Source organism: Mauremys reevesii, linkage group 4 (assembly GCF_016161935.1).
Source record: "Mauremys reevesii isolate NIE-2019 linkage group 4, ASM1616193v1, whole genome shotgun sequence".
Classification (NCBI taxonomy): Eukaryota; Metazoa; Chordata; order Testudines; family Geoemydidae; genus Mauremys; species Mauremys reevesii.
Window position 1 is genome coordinate 73,257,890 of NC_052626.1, and position 15,996 is coordinate 73,273,885.

General features: G+C 47.0%; 1 protein-coding gene across 8 annotated transcripts in view; it reads left to right on the top strand.

Moving 5' to 3' along the window:
- Window positions 1-15,996, top strand: part of PHF21A (PHD finger protein 21A) — a 280,009-nt gene that overhangs the window by 218,820 nt on the left and 45,193 nt on the right. For all 8 annotated transcript variants that reach the window (XM_039534728.1, XM_039534726.1, XM_039534729.1 and 5 more), the window contains one exon: window positions 5,963-6,160. In XM_039534728.1, coding sequence (XP_039390662.1) covers window positions 5,963-6,160 — 198 coding nt within the window. The remainder of the gene's footprint in view (window positions 1-5,962; window positions 6,161-15,996) is intronic.

Below are 15,996 nucleotides of genomic sequence, written 5' to 3' on the forward strand. Positions count from 1 at the left end.
GTGGGTCCTAGATATCATCCACAGCAGCTACGTCACAGAGTTTATGGCAACACCCCCATTTCGCCCTCCTCCTCAGTCCACACACATAGAACACTCACGCGACGACCTCCTCCAACTCAAGGTTAATTCCCTATTGCAGAGGGGAGCTTTGGAGCTAATACCAGACTCCTTTCAGGGAACAGGGTTCTACTTGAGATACTTCCTAGACCCCAAAAAGACTCAAGGATGGAAACCAATATTGGATCTCTGATGCCTCAACCATTTGATTTCCAGTCCAAGATTTTGCATGTCATGCTCATAACAATCATTCTCTCCTTAGAAAAAGGAATATGGTTTATGTCTCTTGATTATGCAAGACGCCTACTTCCATATCGATATGCACCCAACACATGAAAGGTTGCTGAGGTTCAAGATGGGGCCTCGGCATCTTCGATACAGGGTTCTACCGTTCAGACTTATCATTTCCCTCTGAGTATTCACAAAAGTTTTCTCAGTGGTGGCAGCCAATCTCAGACATCAAGGAACTCTTGTTTTTCCATATCTGGATGACTGGCTGATAGCAGCATGGACCAAACAAGAGGTCCAGGAATCAACATCCCAACTGTTTCTACCGCTCTCCTCCCTGGGGGTCAACATAAAAAGATCAACTTTAAGCCCTATGCAATCCCTGGACTTCAGAGGAGCTCTCATAGATGTGACTTCCACCCCAGTTTATCTACCAAGGGAATGATTCCAGACAGTGAGGGAACTAATCATTTTAGTGTCTTCCAACCCTTTGGTTTTGGCCAAAATCTGCCTCTTTCTCTTGGACACATGACAGCCTGCACATGTCATTCCCGTCGCTCACCTACACCTGCACTGCATTCAATTGTGGCTACAAAGGGTCTACTCCCCCACGCATCAACCCATGCACACACTGCTCCTCATGCCACCAGAAGTTCTCTCCTCACTCCAGTGGTGGATGATCCCGGTACAAGACCACTCGGGGATGACCTTCCTCCCATCCTCGCCCACCATGATGACCATAACAAACACATCCCTCATGAACTGGGGCGCCCACATGAGTGACCGTGTGACACAAGGCATGTGGACAACAGGAGAGGCCAGGATGCACATAAACATATTAGAATTCCAGGCAGTACGCAAAGCTTGACAGGCATTCCTTCCAACCATCCAAGACCAACATGTTCTTGTCATGTCAGACAATACCACCATGGTCTTCTATATAAACAAGCAAGGGGGGGACAATATCTTGAGCCCAGTGTGTGGAAGCTATGCACCTTTGGGAATAGTGCACCACTTTTGACAGCAGCCTATCTACTGGGCATCCAGAACATGATTGCCAGTGCTCTCAGCAGAAACTTTGCAACCGACCACAAATGGGAGTTGCACAACTCCATAATGATGGACTTCTTTGGCCGATGGGGAACCCCAGTGAGGGATCTTTTTGCATCCCACGACAATACCAAATGCACACAGTACTGTTCAAGGGTTGGAGTTGGAACTCAATCAAAGGGGGACACCCTAGTCCTCGATTGGTCGGACAGGACGAATTATGCCTTCCCCTCCCAACCCCTCTTATCACAAGCGATCCACAAAGTCAGACAGGAGAAAGCAACAATTATCCTGATCGCCTCCTTCAGGACTCGCCAATTTTGGCTCCCACTTCTCTGCATGTTGAAGCACTCCCCACTGACGCTTTGGACGTTGCCAGAGGTGCTGACCCAACACGACGGCAGACTCAGATACCCCAACCCGCACACTCTTTACCTGATGGGTTGGGTTTTGGATGGACATGTCCACTAGTGCAGGAATGCTCTCTGGCAGTGTGATATGTCCTCTCAAGCAGCAGGAAGGAGTCCACAAGATGCTTGTATCGAGCCAAATAGATGCGTTTCGCTGTCTGGGAAGGCCGTCCAGCAGGGCCTTGTCTCTGAAGCAGTGAGCATCCCTCTACTCTGGGAATATTTCCTTTATCTGAAGGACTCAGGACTGGTCCTCAGTTCCATGAAGATGTATGCAGCTGCCATTAGTGCTTTTCACCCACCAGAGGACAGCCATTCAATCTTTACCCACCCATTACCTGTATGGTTCTGGAAGTACCTTCTGCGAAAATACTCCACCCCCCCATTCAGCCTATTGCCACCCAGTGGGACCTTAACCTAGTCTTCACCTCGTTGATGTCCAACCCCTTCAAACCTATGGCTTGATGCTCACTATTTCTCCTTTCCATGAAAGTCACTTTCTTTGTCACCATTACATCGGCTAGGATGACTGGCAAACTGGAAGCCATGATGGCTATCCCCCCGCCCCCCCTTTACCACTTTCCATAAAGACAAGATCTCTTTATGCCTTCATCCCAAGTTCCTATCCAGGGTGGTTTCCCAATTCCACCTCAATTACCTACCTTCTTCCTCAAGCCTCGAATGAGGAAAGAAGGCTTCACTCATTAGAAGTTTGAAGGGCATTGGCTTTTTGTCTTGAGCGAACAAAGCTGTATAGGAAATCCCCTGGGCTTTCCATTGCCATAGTGGAGAGAATGAAAGGGCAAATTATTTCCACCCAGAGACTCTCCACGTGGATTTCCAGGGTGTATTACATGCTGCTATCAGGATGTTCCCCGCCTGGATGGATTTGGGCCCATTCCATGAGATCATAAGCATCAACTACAGCCGCACGCCACAATGTGCCCCTCGCAGATGTATGCAAGGCAGCCACATGGAGTTCAGTACACACCTTTTCCACACACTACACTCTAGTGCATGATTCTCCAATGGACGCTTGGTTATTTGTTACTCACCCTAAGTGGAATACCATAGGGACCATCGGTTGAAGAAGAGAACGAGATTACTTACCTGTAACTTAAGGTTCTTTGAGATGTGTGGTCCCTATCTGTATTGCAAACCCAACCTCCTTCCCCTCTGCTGTGGATTCAACAGCTCTATGGTAGAGAAGGAACTGGAGATGCCGGCGGCCCAACATGCCCTTTATCACCTCGGGTGAGACCATGAGGCAGCACAGGGCGCATACTCCGACAGCTGAACAGTACTACTTTCAAAAGGTCCAGCTTCAGGCGCATGATGCATGCGCATAATGCTGAGTGGAATACAGATAGGGACCAAACATCTCAAAGAACTTTCAGTTACAGGTAAATAATCTCATTATCCTATGTCAACTTCCTTCAGTGTCTGGACTTCTCATGCTCGTTTTTACTGCAAATTCAAACTTCCCCAATTGCTTTGGGAACAGTGTTGTCATACAGTTTTCAAGGTGTGGAACATCCAGTATTATACCTAAATTGGAAACTGCAGTGAGGAGAGATTAGATTCTCCACCATCAAGCGGGAGTGCTTGGCCATCAGATTGGCTGTAGGGCCTTAAAATTATTATCTTTTAGGGATTCCCTTTTACCTAATAATGGATCATGCATCCTGGTGCTACTTGGTGGTATTTGGTGCTGCAACAATGTGCCTTGCATGTGCAAAACCAAAGGGGTTTTTTAAAAGGTTTTTTTTAAAAGGGGACTGGATCAATTCATGGTGGCTAAGTCCATAAATGGCTATTAGCCAGGATGGGTAAGAATGGTGTCCCTAGCCTCTGTTCGTCAGAGGATGGAGATGGATGGCAGGAGAGAGATCACTTGATCATTGCCTGTTAGGTTCACTCCCTCAGGGGTACCTGGCATTGGCCACTGTCGGTAGACAGATACTGGGCTAGATGGACCTTTGGTCTGACCCGGTACGGCCTTTCTTATGTTCTTATGTTACTAGGTTGCGGTTTCCTTTTCCCAAGATAGTGGGGTTATTGCAGAAGGGGGAGATTGGGCCCTAAAGTCCATTCTGCAGGGGGGAGGTGTGTGATGGGGTCTATCAGGCCTTCTCTGCCCCATGCTGGACATTCCCTGATACTCCCAGCTAAAAGTAAACCTGCTCAGACCAGGCTACCAACAAGATTTAGTCATCCAGAGGCCAAGATGGGTCTGGAAACAGTGACCAATCAGGAGCCAGCAGACTAGTTAAGAAGGCTTGTCTGCCTCTTCTGAGGAAATGAGGGATCCAAGTCTCATCCAGTTCTTAGTGCAGGATGAGACTGGGACAGAGGAGGAGCTCTCAGTGCTGCGCGAAAACCCCAGGGCCAGTTCAGGGACTTGCCCTCAAGCACTGCAGCTAAGAGCTTGCTTTTGAGTTTTGTTTGTTTGTTTGTTTGTTTGTTTGTTTGTTTAAAGGTGCAGACAGCCAGATTCTGAAACTCGGGGGTTTAGAGACTGATGTCAAGTTTATGGCACAAGCCAGCTTGGTCTGAGCAGGTGGCCACAACTTGACAGGGAATGCCTGCAGCACCATGGTTGGCCCTGTAGGTACACTGTGGAGCAGCCCCACCTATGACAGAGCCAAATTACAGTTGCACAGGCAACCTTAATTCAGGCATTTCCTAACTTGATAGCTTGACTTTGCAACCTGAATGTTCTTTTACCATAGGTTTTTTTATGTAATTTCTTAATGTTTAAAAAAAAAAAACCAACCCAAAAACAAGTATTTCATTTGTTGGAACCAAGCTGATCCCTGACATAGGTCATCAGCAGGGTTGATATTGTTAGATCTCCAGCACAGTCCTCTACTACTTGAACTAATGGAATAACAGGTAGCAGTAGAAGGCCATTATCTTGTGTGTGGACCCGCCATAAGAGATGATGGAGAAACACTTTGCAAATGGATTTCATAGCTGTTTGCTAGAGAGCAAAGGAGTGTCAAAACTCAGCAGTTGTGGATTCAATTCCAGATTATGTAGGGAAATGTTTTCTAATTATTTTAGTGTCCCCAGCCTGTCTGTGTCCTTCTGCTCCTGTCCCCCATTTCCCCTTCCCCAGCTCCTTCCCATCCCTCTGCTCCTGCCCTTACCTCTTGACCATGACTCCCCTCTGTTCCTCTCCCCTCCCATCCCTGGCTCCCACTCTTCTATCAGGTCCTAACCCTTTTGTACCTGTTCCCCTTCTGCTCCTGTTTGCCCCTCCTGGCTCCTGCTCCTAACCTCCCTCCTCTCTAGGCTCCTTTTACCACCTCCATGTGCTCTGCCCTTATTCCCCTGTCCTGCATCACTACCCCTCGTGCTTGATTCTCATCCCTTTGCATTCAAGTTGGGCTGTGTCCTGGGTGCCAGCAGTGGGGAGCATTGAGAGCACAGGAGGAACTGTATCCCTTTTCTCACTTCCTGTGCCAGGCACCGTAGAGACTCCCCAGATGGCGGGAGGAGTAATTGCAGGGAAAATCCTGCTCAATCCCTGCAGCTGCAAGTTGGAGCCTGTTCACTTTGTAGGGATAGTGCATGTGCAGTCTCGCTAACATGTAGGTGCTGTGTGGGGATGGAACATGCTCAATGCAGATGGAATCTTCAGAGAATTTAGCTCTGAGACTCTTAACAAATCTCTATTGAGCATGTGCCAACTGAGATTTTTCAGAAGCTTATGAATTGGCCAAATTTTGGTGAATTTTCATAGGGACAGCAAAAAGCACATCTCTGTCACAAGGGCAACACTCCTGCTAAACTTAAAGTCCCTGTTCCAAAGCATGGAGGCAAGTCACCCATTAGGCCAATGGCAGAGTTGGGAATAAAACCCACGTCTCATGAGTCCCAATCCAGTGCTCTATCCACTAGACCTCACTACTTCCCAAATCCTAAAAAAAGAAATCCTGCTGGAACTTGTGAACAAGACTTTTTCAGTAAACACTTTACTCTTTCTTCTTGAGCACTGCAGGAGAAAAGGGTTTATTTTAGGCAGTGCTGGGGTCAGGATTTCTTTTATTTCTAAACATATCACCTGTTTCTCTTATCAGAGTGACAGTATGACTCCTTTGTGTTTTGCCTTCATAATCCAGTAGAAAAGGTCCTAAAGCATTGTCCTCTTATATATATATGCAACTAAATTCTATAACCATTTATTTCTGTTTGTGTTTCTGTTCTGATAGAAGAGAGTGGTGGAACAGCTGCGGAAGAATCTGATAGTAAAGCAAGAGCAGCCAGATAATAAGTTTCAAATACAGCCATTGGTACAGTCAGAAAACAAACTACAAAATCCACAACAGCAACCACTACAACAACTACAGCAGCACCACCATCTGCAGCAGCAATCTACTGCACCCTCTCCAAACCTGATTGGATCACAGGTAAAAACACTGGAAGCCTTTCTGTCATATGCAGGGCATGTTGCTTATTTAGGGTGAAATTCATCTCTGTGCAGAGGGATGAGCATAAAGGCTAATTTAAGTCCTCAAAACAGAGTTCAAGTGGGATTTAAATGGTATGTAGGTCTTGTGGTGGCCCTCTGTGCAAATGAATTTGCCCCTTTGTGCACATACGTGTGGGGTTCCGTTCCTGGTCCCTTCTTTTGCTGTCACTTCTAACCAAAGTCAAAATAAATTGCAGTTTATGATTTATGTTATTTCTATTAAAAGCGGAGTCAGAACCTCCAAGTTCAGGAATGGAGGAAGTACCACTTTTTTAAAAAGAAATTGTAACCAGTATTTCTTCTAGTATGCAAGGGCAAGAATTACAGCCCATAAGGCATCTATAAGTACTGAGACTGAAGAAGCAGTTAAGGTCTATTATATCAGTATGACTCACCCCATACAGTGGAACAGTTTTCTAGTTCAGGAGCACAGAAGAACAGAGGTTAGAACACAATGCACTGTAGAGCAGGTAATGTTTACCTATATAGAAGTATGGTAGAATTCACTCTTGGAGTTCCTTTAAGTATATGATTATTTCTTTTTAACCTTCAGGGTCTACTCTTCACGTAAAACTTATACTTGGAACTAGGAACTTGGAACTGTGATCACATAGATCCCAGTTCAATAAAATACTCAAGTACTTGAAGTTGATATGCTTTAGTGTTTTGTTGTATCAGAGTAATAGTTCTTCTTTGAGTGCTTGCTCATGTTGATTCCATTCTAGGTTTGTGCACGCCCATGTGCGCAGTCGTCGGAGATTTTTGCCTTAGCAGTATCCATAGGGTTGGCAGTGGCACCCTCTGGAGTGCTATGCTCATGCATTGGTATATTAGGCACTCCCAACCCTACTCCCTCTCAGTTCCTTCCTACCACCCGTGATAGTTGGTCAGAGCGCCTTACCTTGCATTGCAAGAGTGTTAGCGGTTCTTAAAAGCCCATTGTCTGTCTTCTTTGTATATAGTTCTTAGGTAGGTAATTAGCCATTAAGTTAAAAGTTAGTTTAGTTGCTAGAGTCCTGGCTGGGACTTTGCCCCGGAGTAGAGTGTGCCCCGTTCCCCGGGCTTCAAACTGTGTTCACCATGCAACAGACTGATGCCTGTTAGTGACCCCCACAGCAGCTGTTCGAAGTGCGTGGGAGAATCCCATATAAAGAACAAGTGCAGGATTTGCAAGAACTTTTGTCTCAAAACCCAGAAGGAGTGGGATATCCCCTTGAAAGCCCTCCTCATGGAGGCTGCACTTTGTCCGGCATCGGAGGCCTCCCGGTCAGACTCCACTTCCAGCACCTTGGTGTTGGTGTGGAGCACTCCGCCCGGCACCGTTCCCCCTCGTCAGGGCCCAAAAAGCATCCCCATGACTTAGGACCCAGCCCCACAACCTCGGTCTCCAGCACCATGCTCTCCTTCTACAAGGCATGGAACACCAGAATCGAGGCACTGATCTCCATACTCACAGTATCAGCCAGCCTCTCACCAGAGATTGCCCTGGCGCAGATCCCTATCACCTAGATGGTCTCCACTGTCCCGGTACCACCTGATGGACAGATACCTATCCCCACACTCTAGGCATCGGTCTCCTGCGAGGGTCAGCCAGCAGACAGGCCTCCAGAGCCCCACCTTGATCACTGGAAGGAGACTGGTCCAAGTCAGAGCCGGAATTCAGTCCCTTGTCAAGGAAGCATGGATCTCAGTTGGCCCCAGAGCCCGGCACGACATCCGTGGTGGCAGCATGGCAGCAGGGCCAGTGGCCTGCTCAATGGTCTTGTTGGAATCCTTGGGGCATACCAATGATGCCGGTTCCATACTCCCATCACTCCTCCCTGGCCGCCTCAGACAAACCACTCCCGGCACTGGGTGAGCACAGTGCAGAATCTGACACAGGGACAGCACAAAAGGCGCCAATGCCTAGGGAGCCATCCTGAGAAGGGGAAGGGGAACCCACCCCTCCACCTGCGATGCCCTCGTTGTCTTCATCACTGGATGAAGCAGTGGCAGGGACTTCCCAGACTCATAGTCTTCTCCCCACAACTTTAAAGAGCACCAGGCTCTCCTTAAGGAGTGGCTGACAACTTAAACCTGGAAATTAAGGAGTTGGCAGAGCAATCTGATGACCTTTTCAATGCCATATCTTTCACCACCCAGGCCCACATCGTGCTGCCAGTCCACCCAAGGGTCCTCAAGATCACTAAGGCGTTGTGGCAAACCTCTTCCATTCTGCCCACTTCGAAAAGGGCAGAAAAGAAGTATTATGTCCCTGCAGAGGGGTTTGAATACCTCCATATGCACCCACCTGCTGGGTCTCTGGTTGTGTCCACAGTCAACAAGAGGAACAGGCAGGGACAGGTGAGCAGCATGCCTAAGAATAAAGATGTCAAGAGACTGGACCTTTATGGCAGAAAGATTTATTAGACGGACTTGGTGGCCAGGGTTGTTGCTTCTGCGGTGGTGATGTGGTGCAGCTCTTGACTGCAATCCTTGGGTTTATCCCAGGACATGCAGCCCACTCTCCAGGACCTCCCGTATGAGGGAGCAGGGCTCTTTTCTGAGCTCACGGATACAAGGCTGCATGACCTTAAAGACTCCCATGCCAGCCATCACACTCCACAGCAGGCTAGGAAGCAGTTCTCTCCTCCTCCTCCTAGGTCCTGGGGGCCTCCCTGGAAGGGCACCTATAAGAGAAAGGACAGAGACAAAGGGTTTAAATGACGATGCCCCTCATCCTCCCGTTCACTTTCTCAGCCCAGTCCTTCAAGACTCCATGGGAGCCAAACACAGACATTCTGAGGGTGTGCTCAAGGATTGCACCCCAGTCACACTCCAAGATCCACTCTCCTATTTTTCCCTCAACCGTTTGCGCCCCTTCTGGTCAGCCTGGACGCGAATAACCTCGGACCGTTAAGTGCTCGACGTAATATCCTCAGGCTACATCCTACAGTTCTTAGCCTCCCCTCCTCTCCACCCCCCTTCCCCATTCCTCTTCAAGGACCCTTCTCATGAGCAACTCCTCGCCCAGGAGGTAGACAACCTCCTCGACATGGGGGCAGTAGAGGAGATCCCTCGGGAAATGAGGGGAAAAGGGTTCTACTCCCATTATTTCCTAATCCTGAAAGCAAAAGGGGGCCTGCAACCCATCCTAGATTTGTGACGCCTCAACAAGCATCTCAAAAAGTTGAAGTTCCACATGGTTTCTGTAGCCTCCATTATTCCCTCCCTGGATCTGAGAGACTGGTATGTCGCCCTCAACTTAAAGGAAGCATATTTCCATATCTCCATCTTCCAAGGACACAGACGATTCCTCCATTTTATGCTGGGCCAGCACCATTTCCAATTCCTGGCACTACCCTTTGGTCTCTCGTCAGCCCTGAGAGTGTTTACAAAGTGCATGCCATCAGTGGCCATTTACCTGAGGCATTAGGGTATTCAGATTTATCTGTACCTCAATGACTGGTTCATCAAAAGCTGATCCTGGGATCAGGTGTAGCAGCACCTTGATCTGGTTCACTCCACTTGTCACGATCTAGGTCTGTTAATAAATGAGAAAAAATCAACTTTAGTTCCAGTGCAGCGCGTAGAGTTCATTGGAGCAGTCCACTTGGTCCAGAGCTTTCCTCCCTGAAGTCCGATTCCGAGCCATGACAGACCTTATCTCGTGCATGCGTGCCCACCCTCTCACCACCATTCACACATGCCTGAGGTTGTTGAGTCACATGGCAGCCTGTACTTACATGGTCCGGCACGCATGGATTCACCTCAGGCCCCTACAGGCGTGGCTGTGGCCCAACAGACACAACATAGACCTTGTAGTCAAGGTACTGGACCACATACTGTCATCACTCACATGGTGTTTGAATCCCGTATCAGGTGTTGGAGGGAGTCCCCTTTGTGGTCCCGGCCCCGTTGGTTACCCTAGTCTACAATGCCTCAGATCTGGGGTGGGGAGCCCACCTGGGAAATCTCAGTACGCAAGGTTGTTGGTTGAGTAACAGTCACTTCCTACACATAAACGTCAGAGAGCTCAGAGTGATTCATTTGGCCTGCCAAGCTTTCTTACCTCATATAAAGGGCAGGTTGGTTCAGATCCTGACGGACAACACTGCCCCAATGTTCTATATCGACAAGCAAGGTGGAACCCAATCGTCAGTCCTTTGCCAAGAAGCTCTCAGGCTGTGGAACTTCTGTGTTCAGCATGCCATTCATCTCTTAGCTGTGCACCTCCCTCAGGCCAGAAATGCATTGGCAGATTGCCTCAGCAGGACCTTCTCATCTCGCCATGAATGGTCACTCCATCCGGAGGTGATCAGCATCATCTTCCAGTAGATTTGTTCGCGTCCAGGCAGAACAGGAAGTGCCACATTTTCTGCTCAATTCAGGGGATCGACAGGTCGGGGGCCTTCATGTATGCCTTCACTCCAGTGCCATTAATCCATAGAGTCCTCATGAAGATCAAGCAGGACAGGGTAAAGGTGATTCTCATAGCGCCGGCTTGGCTTCACCAGCACTGGTTCAGCACGCTACTGTACCTTTTGGTGGCCGCCCCGTTACAGCTGCTGCTCCAGCTGGACCTGCTGTCCCAGAACCACAGCAGTCATCTGCACCCAAACCTCGCAGCGCTGTACCTGACATCTTGGCTGCTACATGGTTAAATGCGGAGGAGCAAGATGCTTGGCTGGTGTCCAACAGGTCCTGTTGGGCAGCAGAAAGCCCTCTACCTGGCCAAATGGAATCGGTTCACATGCTGGACCTTGAATAAAGGTATTCGGCCTGAGTGGGCCTCACTGCAGTTAATCCTGGACTACCTTCTGTATCTCAAACTCCAAGGCCTGTCTCTTTCATCTGTTAAGGTCCACTTGGCCGCTATTTCAGCCTTCCATCCAGGGCAGGTCGGTTTTCGCTCAGGACATGAAGGTCAGGTTCCTCAATGGCCTTGAGCACCTCTACCCCATGGCCGGGACCCCATCCCTCCGTGGGACCTGAATCTTGTTCTGTCGTGGCTCCTGGGCCCCCCCCTTCAAGCCTCTGGCTTCCTGCTCCCTCCTCTTCTCCTGGGAGGTTGTGCTTTTGGTTGCAATAACATCTGACCACAGGATCTTTGAAATTAGGGCGCTTGCCTCAGAACTGCCCTATACGGTGTTCTACAAGGACAAGGTCCAGCTCCAGCTGCACCCAGCATTCCTGCCCAAGGTGGTCTCACAGTTTCATACAGGCCAGGACATATATTTACCTGTCTTCTTTCCAAAAACACATAAGTCAAAGGAGGAGCACAGGTTGCATTCTCTAGATGTCAGGAGGGCGCTAGCCTTCTACATTGAAAGGACTAAGCCATTCCATAAGTCAATGCAGTTGTTCGTCGTGGTGGCAGACAGGATGCAAGGTCGTCCAGTGTCTGCTCAGAGAATTTTGTCCTGGATAATTGCCTGTATCTGCTGCTGCTATGATCAGGCAAAAGTGCCTCCTCCGGCGATTGTGACCGCCCCCTCAACCAGGGCACAAGCTTCTTCAGCAGCTTTCCTAGCCCAAGTGCCTATCCAGGATATCTTCAGGGCCACTAGTTGGTTGTCCATCCACACGTTTACGTCTCATTACACGCTTACGCAGCAGGCCCAAGATGATGCAGGCTTTGGTAGAGCAGTGTTGCAGGCTGCACAACCATGAACTCCAACCCCACCTCCTGTGGTACTGCTTGTGAGTCACCTAGAATGGAATCAACATGAGCAAGCACTCGAAGAAGAAAACATGGTTACCTACCTTTTGTAACTGTTGTTTGTCGAGATGTGTTGGTAATATCCATTCCATTCCCCACCCTCCTACTCCTCTGTCGGAGTTGCAGGAAAGAAGGAACTGAGAGAGCGTAGGGTCGGTGACGCCTAATATACCGACACATGAGTGTGGCACTCCAGAGGGCGCCACTGCCGACCCTACAGATACCGCTAAGGCAAAAATTTCCAATGACTGTACACGTGGGTGCATGCACACCTAGAATGGAATGGACGTGAGCAACACATCTCGAAGAACAACAGTTACGAAAGGTAGGTAACCTTTTTTTTTTGGACCGGTTATTCAGTTGCTTTCCCTGTTAATCTTTTCCCTTGGAACAGTGGGGGAATGATTGGGGCATAGAATCCCTAACTAGTTAATCAGGCTGACTCATCTAGCTGTTTTGGATCTACATTTTTTTTAAATTTTCTATTTATGAGGTTTAGCTAATTTATATTACTTGTGACATAATATAAAATAAAAAGGAAATACAACAATTGAACAAAATCAGTTTCTCTTATTGAGTGTTGAACAATACAATTCTATCAAAAAAGTTTAAACAAAAAAGAAAACCTAAATGAGAGCAGAGAGAACAATATGTATTAATGTGTCTCAAACATTTACAGGCTGACAGTGGATCACAGTTTGCTATGTGATTGGCCTTTGGAAACTTGATTGCAAAAGAAATCTTCTGCTAGTCTCTGTGTTCCATGCTTTGCATTTGTGTATTAACTTCCAGATCATCTCCTGTGTTGTGTAACTTGAGCTTTTGTTCAAAGTTAAGAGCCTCTAGTGAAACTACCACAAAACTGCCAGACACACTCTGAAAAAGATATGGGGTTGTGGTGGCTAATCAGCTGAACATGAGTGCCCAGTGCAACGCTATGGCCAAAGTATTTAATTTGATCATTGGACACCTAAACAGGAGTCTCACACTCCAGGGCAACAGCACCTGTATTTCCCTTTAGTGGCCCAACAAGGGCACCCAGTCTCAGGCTTCAAGACCCCCAGCCATCGCCTCTCGTGGATGGAAACTCATGTCTTTCTCCCTTCTGACCAGAGTATTTCCAGGTTTAAGAGTTCCCTGCCTTCACTGTTATTCCCAGCAAAAGACAGTCTGCCTAAGCAGGCCTGCTTCTCTTCTCTCCTTGGAGATGGTACACAGTGTAATTGCTCCAGATATAAGTTACCACACAGCACTTTCTATGCAAGCATATTTAATCTTAGGGTAAAACTATTTACAAAAACAATAAAATAACCTCCAAAAATGCTAATAAATTTACCGGGGATTCCCCCAACATGGGGCTGGTAGGTGAGTCCTTCAGACTGCACAAATGGGTCTCTCTTTTGGTCACAAGTTCATTACAGGCTCCACTCAGAACTAACACACTCCTGGAGAGTTTAGTCCCTCCTTTATTCAGTTTGGAGATCTTTGAACTGGAGTTTTCAGGAGCAGGTAATCATTAGACAGTTGGTTTCTCTCCCCAGGCCATAGCTTCAAAGGATGGATTTGAAGTGCATCATTTGCATTACTTTACCCCCTCCCCCAAGAATTTCCTAGGAAATCCACTTCCCATGCATCTGACGAAGTGGGTATTCACCCACGAAAGCTCATGCTCCAATACGTCTGTTACTCTATAAGGTGCCACAGGACTCTTCGCTGCTTTTACAGATCCAGACTAACACGGCTACCCCTCTGATACTTCCCATGTATTGCCCCAAAAAGTCATTTGAAGTTCCGAATGTCACCCAGAGATTGCATTAATCCTCCTTCCTCATAGAGAAATTCCATACAATCCGACAGTAGTACACACATATTTGCATTTTCACTAGAATGGACCCCAAATGTAATTCAATAAGGTTTAACTTAATTCCATAAGGTTTTCCCAGATTAGTGGAGGATACTGTCATATCTGTCATCGTGAATTTCAAGTAGGAGCTGAGACATTATTTTACCTCTGTATTTTGCATTGGTGTGACCACACCTGGAATACTGTGTCCAGTTCTGGTGTCCAGAATTCAAGAAGGATTTTGATAAATTGGAGAGGGTTCAGAGAAGGGCCAGGCAAATGGTTGAAGGATTAGAAAACCTGCCTTACAGTGATAGATTCAAGGAGCTCAATCTATTTAGTTTAACAAAGAAAGTTAAGGGTGTCTTGAGCACAGTCCTTAAGTACCCTACATGGGGAACAAATATTTGATAATGGGGTCTTCAAGATAGCAGAGAAAGATACAACATGATACAATGGCTGGAAGTTGAAGCTAGACAAATTCAGACTAGAAATAAGGTGTACATTTTTAGCAGCAAGGGTAATTAACCACTGGAACAATTTACTAAGGGTTGTAGCGAATGCACCATCATTGGTCATCTTTAAATCAAGATTGGATGTTTTTTCTAAAAGCTCTGCTCTAGGAATTATCTTGGGGAAGTTCTATGGTCTTTGTTGCACAGGAGGTCAGACTGTTGATCATAATGAACAGTGTTGCATCCTAAAAACTATTCTAATCTCAGTTACACTGATATAAATCTGGAGAAACTCTGCTTGCTACTTACACACTGCCCCATTTCTACTGACTAACAAAATGTGCCTTTTCTCCTCGAAGAGAAAAGCCTCTTTACCTACTAGGGAAAGTAAAATATTTGCCTCTTTTTAAAGTTTCCTGATGTCTAGTTTTGTAGCTAATATATCTTCCAAGGCACTTCAGCAGAATTAATTTTTAGGTGCAAGTTTAAGTGCAATTCAAGTTAGGACTAGAGACAACCTAATTAGAGGTAAATATACTGCCCTAATAGTAATATTTTACTATAATCCAGTATCATATGATTTGTAAAAATCTTCCTAAAGCAGCAAACCTGTTTTTAAAAGTCACATTATTATGGATATGAAATTTTATGGTCTTATTGCTGATGTTACATCAGTATTAATACATAAACTGAAAACATTTCATATAGCAATATTCCATCTTTAGCTGCCAAAAAATAATTAACATGCAGCAATGTGACAGAGGGAAATTCATTATCTGGACTCTGCTGATTAGAGGTTTGCTTTCGTTATGTACGATCTCACTAGAAGCCCTTGATAGAGTCATGTCTTGCATTACATGATTGATTACATTTTTCTTTAAAATGTATGTGGGTGAATGTAGTATTCATGAAAATGATCCTCTTACTGTAATATCTCACTTGAACACTTCGTTCAATGCCACTTCACAACTGAAAGGAGGTCGTTTGTCCTGGAGAGAGTGCAGCAGAGGTCAATAAAGAAACTCATGAATAGAAGATATAAAGAAAGGTTAAGGGAGTTATTCTTATTCTTGTGATACAGAAGACAAAGGTATGAGTGTCAAGTATCAGAGGGGTAGCCGTGTTAATCTGGATCTGTAAAAGTAGCAAAGAGTCCTGTGGCACCTTATAGATTAACAGTCGTATTGGAGCATGAGCTTTCGTGAGTGAATACCCACTTCGTCGGATGGCACCTTATAGACTAAGGGTTTGGCTACACTTGCAGCTGTACAGCGCTGGGAGTTAAAGCTGTCTTCGTACAGCTGTGTAGGGAAAGCGCTGCAGTGTGGCCACACTGACAGCTACCAGCGCTGCAGTATGGCCACATTTGCAGCATTTGCAGCGGTGTTGGGAGTGGTGCATTATGGGCAGCTATCCCAGCGTTCAAGTGGCTGCAACGTGCTTTTCAAAAGAGGGGGGTGGGGTGGAGTGTGACGGAGCGTGGGGGAGAGAGAGAGTGGATTTTTGGAGCTGACACTGTGTCAGCAGCTGCCTTGCAAGTTCCGACCCCTTCCCCCACCCCTCTCTCATTCACTAAATGCAAATAGCCTTTTGTTTTTTTCCTCACAGACCAGATAAGCAGCTCCTCCGAAACGGACCGCACCCCGCCCCCGCAAGCCGTGCTGCTTCTCTCCTCAAGCAAACACTAGCTGTGGACATTCATCCCCCTGCCTGCCTCTGCTCGAGCAAACAGTAGCTGTGTTTGTTTTTTAGATAAGCAGCTCCGGGACACCCGA